The sequence below is a fragment of the Rosa chinensis genome, chromosome 7 (assembly GCF_002994745.2).
Source record: "Rosa chinensis cultivar Old Blush chromosome 7, RchiOBHm-V2, whole genome shotgun sequence".
NCBI lineage: Eukaryota > Viridiplantae > Streptophyta > Magnoliopsida > Rosales > Rosaceae > Rosa > Rosa chinensis.
This window is the reverse complement of record NC_037094.1, coordinates 12,634,121-12,641,738: the sequence shown is the minus strand read 5'-3', so window position 1 is coordinate 12,641,738 and position 7,618 is coordinate 12,634,121. Positions and strand designations below refer to the sequence as shown.

Below are 7,618 nucleotides of genomic sequence, written 5' to 3'. Positions count from 1 at the left end.
AAGCATTGGCTGACTTTCTTGCTCATCACCCTTCGACCGAGTTTGAGGGAGCTGAGGAGGTTGATATTGGGATCATATATGTGGCTTCCATGACCAATAACCACTGGACCATGTATTTTGATGGGTCTAGTACTGAATTTTCCGCCGGAGCTGGTGTTGTCATTGAAACGCCTGAGGGACAAAAGTTCCAGTTCGCTTTCCAACTAGACTTTACATGCACAAACAATCAGGCAGAATATGAGGCTCTTTGCGTTGGTCTGGAGATTCTCCAAGAGATGGGAGCACGACGAGTTCTGGTGTTCGGGGATTCTCAATTGGTCATTAACCAAATGAATAAGGAATTCAAATGCACAAGTTGGGGACTTTTATCCTATCATGCTTTAGCTGACCAGCTCGCCAACACGTTCGATCGAATCTCTCTCGCCCACCTCCCAAGGGGACAGAACATGGAGGCCAATGAGATGGCCCAATTAGCCTCAGGGTTACGGATCCCCGAAGGAGACGACTCCCGAGTCATTAAGATTGCCAAACGTACCCTCCCGGCTTTAGAAGAGAGAGGAGTCTCAGAGGATGTTTTTGTTATCGATATCGAGCCAGATGATTGGAGACTCCCTATTATCAAGTTCCACAAAAATCCTCAAGGTAATCATGACCGGAAGACTCGGTACTTGGCTGGACATTTCGTTATATACAAAGAAGCAGTGTACCGCAAAAGCTCCGATGATCTACTCCTTCTTTGTATAGGGGGGCAAGAAACTTTGGAAGTCATGAAAGATGTCCACGAGGGGATATGTGGTGCACATCAGGCCGGAATCAAAATGAGGTGGTTAATTCGAAGGCACGGCTTCTACTGGCCTACAATTTTAAAGGATTGCATTGAATTCGCAAAGAGCTGCAAGAAATGTCAAATTCATGCGCCTGTGCAAAGAGTTCCAGCCGACGTCCTCCATCCAATTGTTAAGCCATGGCCGTTTCGAGGTTGGGCCATGGATATTATAGGGAGTATTAGACCACCATCATCAAAACAACACGTATGGATTTTGGTTGCCACTGATTATTTCACTAAATGGGTAGAGGCAAAACCATACGTTACTATTTCTAGTCAGACAGTAATCAAATTTGTGGAGGAAAACATTATACACAGGTTTGGGATACCTGAAACCATAACAGCTGACAGGGGTTCGGTTTTCATAGCCGAAGCAATGCATGAACTCACAGATAGTCTGGGTATCAAGTTGACTCACTCGACACCTTACTATGCCCAAGCAAATGGTCAGGCCGAAGCCAGTAATAAAGGCATTATAAATATACTCAAGAAGATGGTTCAAGAGAATCCCAGAGATTGGCACAATCTGCTATCAGAGACCTTGTGGGCTTTTCGAACGTCCAAACGTACAGCCACAGGGACAACGCCTTTTGCGCTAACGTATGGGCATGATGCTATGTTACCTGTTGAGGTGAAATTGAAATCACTTAGATTCGCTACTCAAAATGAAATGGTAGCTGACGACTACACTCAGGCAATGATTCAGGAACTTGAAGAACTTGACCAAGAACGAATGGACGCTTACAACCGAATGGAAGCACAGAAAAAGGCTGTGGCCCGTGCGTATAACAAACGAGTTAAGTCTAAGTCATTTGCTGAGGAAGATTTAGTTTGGAAAGCCGTTTTGCCTATCGGAACTAAAGATAAACGTTTCGGAAAATGGTCGCCAAGGTGGGAAGGCCCGTTTGTCATCGATCAAGTATTAGGAAAAGGTGCATATCAACTGAAAGATCAAGATGGAGAGCTCCATGCAATGCCTATCAACGGGCAATTCCTCAAGAAATATTACCCCACTACTTGGGAAATGATGGAGCAAGATTTATAGTGTACCACCTAGGGAACACCGGCCGAGTATCAGACTTGTAAACTCGGCCGCCTATGTTTTGTTGTATGTTTTTGCATAAACAACGTGTCTCTTTACATCCATTCATTTACGATGTTGGAATTTACTTTTATTTGGTTGGTCAAAGTTAAACATGAAGTGTTGGCCGAATCAACCAAATTTGTATTGTCCATAATCAAGTAATTCATTTGGTCGAGTTAAATATGTCGGCCGAATCCACTAAGGTAATTTTAGCCAAGGTGAATGGGAGGGTCAGCCAAGCTGAAGATGTTGGTTTAACCAAGCTCAAAATAAGGTGCAAAACAAAACAAGTATTAGAACCTGGTTGGCCGAGAGATATGAAGTCAAAAGAGGTTAAATCCATTGACAAAATAGCGGCCGAATGATCAACCGGTCATATAATATGAGTCCTACAAATAAGGTCGGTTAGACTTTACAAAATTAAGGCAACCGGTTGAGTTATGGTCCTAGGACCATGTACAAAATATAAGGCCGAGATGGATACCAAATCCCACTATAATTACTAGTCAGAGGGTAGAAGAGATCGAAGAACTTCCTTAACCTTTTCCAAGTCTTCCATACCTTGGTCGACCTTTCGCTTCAAAATGCATTTCTTCTTGTTGTACGACTTGACCGATGACAAAATCAAGCTATACCTAGTGAGATGTTGTTGAGGAACAATGGTTCGGATGGAGGCCGAAGTGATTTTGACTTGCTCTTCAGCTTCGACCAATTGCTTTTTCAAATCACGCACTTTTTGCCTTCCCTCATCCAAAGAAGTCTTCAACTTATGAAGTTGGCCAAGATCGGTAGACTGGCGAATGTCTTTATACTCACTCATAAATTTCTCGCCGGTTTCAAACTCTTTTTGGGCTTCTAGGCAGGGAGAGAGACTAAAATTTGCGCGGGACAAAAGGGCATGAACTTCATAAGCTTCTACTTGAGATAAATGGTTGGCTGAAATAAGTACTTCAACCGCCTCCTTGAAAGCAAGAAAACTAGCCTCGGTTACTGCTCTCGTATCATAACCCAAAAATTGTCTGACCGATTTTAGTGCCTTCTTGGTTTCGGTTGTTTCAAGCTTTTCCTCCACCGGGCTCATGTTGTTATCTAGTGTGTCGAGAAATTGAAGTAGCTCCAGACCAAGATCGCCTGTTGTTTGATCCTAAAAAAAAAAAAAAACAACGAGCCCGGTGAGAAGTTGTTGAGTCAGCTAGGACGAACAAATCTTGAAGTTGTTGAATCACTCACCACAGGCTCAGCCGACAATGGGGCGCAAATGATAGCTTGATCATTTCGAGGCATCCCTTCAGTAAGAAAGGTGGTAAGCGTTCCGGACATGGAAGGATTTGGTTCAGTTGGATTGAGAAGAACCAACTCCAAGGTTGAACTGCTTTGAGTTCCTCGTACCTGCAAAAAAAAAAAAAAAAAAAAAAAAAAAGTAAAGGTTCAAGTTGTTTCTAGAATATGGGAGCGATGCATACCAAGCCGGATTGAAATATCTTACCGGGACAAGTGTTTGGTGGTTAAGCAATGCCTCTCGGCCAAGTACGTCGATGTCTTCCGAATCCTTAGCAAGGTTATGTGAGTTTGCGAGTGGTTGGTCGATATTAAGAAGCTGGTTCTCACCCAAGTCCTGCAAAAGAGGGGAGTCAATAATCACAGACAAGCAAAAAATACAATCGAAGAAGGGAATATGAGAAACTTACATCCATGTCAATTTCAACCATGTTGCTTTCAGGAGGATGCGAAGAATGATCAATGCGGTCATCTCTCTACCAAGATAAAGAAAGTCAATTAGCCAGGCACAATTCATATAACCAAGATGAGAGAAACGCACAACTTTAAATCATGAACCTACCTCGTGCTCAAAGTTTTCTGACTGTGCTTCATCAGGCGAACCTCCGCTGTCGGCCGAGCCCGTGTTATTGTTTGAGGCATTACTAGTTTCGGCCACATCCTCAGCTCCAGACATGATGTGATTTTCAGCTAGAACATTTTGGATATTATCCATATCACCCTCGAAAATTATGTCTTCACTAACCATAATATCAGCCGGATTCGTGACCGAACTCTCCACCGCGTCAGGTGACTTCTTTACCTTCTTGGTAGGCAGAGCTCTTCCCGACTTTGATTCTCGTTTCTTTGAGGTTTGCTCTGAAAGATTAAAAAAAAAAAAAAAAAAAAAAAAAAAAAAAAATTATTAGCAATTAAAGAAATTAGCGATTGTCGGACAATGAGTTGGGGTTTACCTTCCTTGGACTTTTCTTTGGATTTCGACTTGGCAACCAGTGCCTTCTTCTTGTCATTGCCTAGAACACAAAGCATAACGTTAGAAATGTATTTGAGATCAAAGGAAGTTGTCTGGTTGAGATTACTCACCTTTGTTGGTGAACAAGCTCGGGAATCCATACAAGGCAATACGCTCGGTTGTTCGCAAGTCCTCTCCAAGTTTCTTCTTGATAAATGTTGACCACCAAGTTTGGAAAGTAGGAGTTGCTCTATGATCAGGTTCACGGGCGCTCAGGCCGAATCTCTCAAAGTTTCCAAACTGAGTCTGATAATAAAGAGTAACGGCCGAACAATGCGCGGTGTCTGTAAACCTATCTCTCCATGAAGAAAAACGATTCCGGGACATTAGAAAGAAGGCTGGACAACTTTGTATGAAGCCAAGCTGACGCGCAACAAAGTTTGGAAGATAAACCTCAACCCCTGGCCGACCCAGTGTACCCTTGAGACCATAGTTTATGTCTCGAGAAATGAGAATGCTCCCCCAAGGTAGAAGTACTGACAAGTCCAAAGACCTCTCCCATGGTTTCGTTATGTTTAATGCAAGACAAGAAGGATAGTCTCGGCTATAACATATGGCAAACTCTTCCTTGGTCATGCTCTTTTTCGAAAGGAAGAAAGCAAAGCATTCTGCTACCGAATGTGAATGAGGACCAAGAGAGATGATCTGGCGGCCGAGAATCACAGTGGAATCAAAAGGATGACTTGGTCGAAGCTGATGAAAGTAAGTCTGCACCCATACCTGGAACATCCATAATGGCCCTCCAATATCCAGTGTCATATTGTTGGTCACCACATTACGCAGAGTACGGTAAAGATAGGCAAGGACAAACGGACCAAGGGCTAAAGGTTTACCCAAGCTAAGGGCCTCCGCAATACCAGCAAACTCGAACAAGCACTTGTTCGACTTCGTGCAAAACACGTATTTGCATAACCAATAAAGGAGGAAAGCGGCGTGCTCATATTGTGTTGGTTCGTGCCTCTCGACCGTGGACACATCCTCGGCAATTGCATGTTCGGCATAGAAAGTGCTATAGTTAAGCAATTTCCTCGCTGTGGCGTCAGCTTTTTGTTTGGCTTTCTTGTCGTCCTTGTTCACTTTGGGTCTCAGGCTAGCATGAAAAGAGGAAGGAAGGTTAGCTAAGGCACATATCTCCTCTCCATTCGGCCGAAAACCAAATATTGCGGCCATATCTAGCAAGGTTGGACTCATTGGCCCGAGTGGCAGGTTCATGGTGTTAGTAGCAGATGACCAAAAACACAAGGCAGCAGCAAGAAGAGGCCGATCCATGTAGATTTCTTGTTCGGACATTTTAATGCTATCATAAATACCAAATTTTTTCCATGAGCGACCGAAAAAGTGCTCCATCCGTGGCACCCATTTCTTCCACTCGGGTGTTGATTTCGGCCAACTCCCTGGCTGTTTAGAATTTGTGTTCCAACTAGACCAGCTAGCTCCGCCGGTCAAGCAAGATGTGTCCACCAATGAGTTTTCTAGAACCTCGTTGATGGCCGGCGGCATACCCAAGCTGTAATGTGGTCCTAATATGCACTCTCTTCGCGGTTCCTTGTTCTTCGTCAACCGACATATCACAGAGCTTTGGAGTTTGTCCACAGAAGCACTAAAAGCAGCTTCAAACTTGGTTGAGAATTCAGCCAATTGTGCTTTTGTTGTTTCGCTGTCCTCTAACCCCGTCTCAGTTTCTGATATATCATCGGCCATGAAAGCTTTGTTTAGCTACAGTAGAGTTCATTCAAAACCTGCAAATAAATCACAGAATCAGTGCATGACAGATTTTGATCTATGTTCGACGCAGACTTCAAATTAAGACTCAAGGATTTATGCTTCTGTCTTATCATCAGAAAATCAACCTGGTGGGTGTAGATTTTGATTGCCAACAGGAAAGCAGAAGCAGAGCAACAGTGCAAGAGACAATTACTATATTTAGTTGAGGACTAGACCTTCAATGGCGTCTCAAGAGAATGACAGAAAGCATTCTAAGTTTTGGAAAGTTGCCAGCAAGTGCTATCCAATAATTAAAGAGTCTGACTTTTCAAACTCTTGATTAATGGAGTATGAACCATTTATTTGGGGATTAATTGCTAGATTCAAAGTGTGTAACTTTTAGGGGGCAAATTGTTCATCCAATGCAAGCATCTTATGTCAATCTCCAAGATTTCACCAAGACAAATTAAGCAAGAGTTGTGATTCAGCCAGAACTTTGTCAGACAAAAAGCAGGAGAAGCATGAATGCATTTCAAATCTCACAAGGCCGAAATTATGCTAATTCTCAGCTTACTCACACATAGTTAAGAGTGGAAAAAAATTTAGACAACTTACTTCCCCAAGTATTTCCAGCTCTCCCTTGTCGAATCAACCCAGTTAGCTGCTCATCTTCGTCAGACACATTCTTGAGATCGCTGGAGAAGTTGAACTCAAACCTCAACCACCTTGCAGCTCCACTGCCGTTGTACCCAGATCACGACAACCCGCCTTGCAGCTCACCGACGCCAAATCTAAACCAGCAACCCACCTTGAAACTCGCCCTTGTTAAATCAGTTAGTTGTTATTCCAGATTGGTTTCGTTCACGATGTACAGGCGTCAGATTAGAAGGGACTTTGAATTTTTGGAATAGCTTGAAAAGTTTGGACTCGAAAATGTGGAAGGGTTTTATGGAAGAGGAATCTTGGTTTTGGCATTCCATTTTCATTTCTTCAAGAAGGCTTCCCACAGAAGACGACCGCGCAATTCACTTCATCTACTGACACACGCAAAACCATTGTTATATAATTATATGTGTGCAGGGTCAGAGTTCACGTGCACTTGCTCATAGTTATACATAGATATATTATAAATTGCTTTGCAGGGCCAATCTCTTTATTTCGGCTGATTGAGACTAAGTTTGGGAAACCATGAAAGAGTTTTTTTAATTTAGGCCTATTTGTCCTTTCTTGTGGCCCTCCAACATCAAGGACGACGTGAAAGCAGGATGACATTATGGCCCTCATAGATGAAGATAATTATATTTATATGGATCATGCACAGAGTTCAAGTGAGCATGCACATGGCTATATATATCTATATATATTTGATTATGCATAATAGTATTGCATAACCAAGCTCTTTGCTTCGGTTGACTGAGACTAAGTGTGGATGACGATGACAAAGTCTTTGATTCAGGCAACTTGGCTTATTTGTCCTCTCTGAATGCTTCGGTCAAATTTTCAACGTTGTTTTTCTTGGCCAAACTCACAAGTTGCAGATGGCTTGATGCATGTGCATGGCTGAGCCCCACATTGTAAAATTTACAATGCCTCGACCAAAGCTCGGAGTACGGTAGAACATGACCGAGTAATTAGTCTTGGCCGAGTAGCAAGCATGAACCGAGCAGTATGTCATGGCCGAGTAATTTTTGTTATCCCTCAACTTGACCGAGTT

At 42.9% G+C, this 7,618-nt stretch overlaps 1 protein-coding gene across 1 annotated transcript; it reads right to left on the bottom strand.

The window, feature by feature from the left end:
* Positions 1-2,226: 2,226 nt before the first annotated feature.
* Positions 2,227-6,930, bottom strand: LOC112175977. The gene is made up of 8 exons (XM_024313724.2): positions 6,520-6,930; positions 4,272-5,939; positions 4,142-4,201; positions 3,751-4,046; positions 3,599-3,664; positions 3,397-3,525; positions 3,141-3,299; positions 2,227-3,054 (listed from the first exon to the last, which is right to left on the bottom strand). Exons 2-8 carry the CDS (start codon positions 5,899-5,901, stop codon positions 2,413-2,415), a joined length of 2,982 nt encoding a protein of 993 aa, XP_024169492.1. The 5' UTR covers positions 5,902-5,939; positions 6,520-6,930; the 3' UTR covers positions 2,227-2,412.
* Between the last annotated feature and the right edge of the window lie 688 nt (positions 6,931-7,618).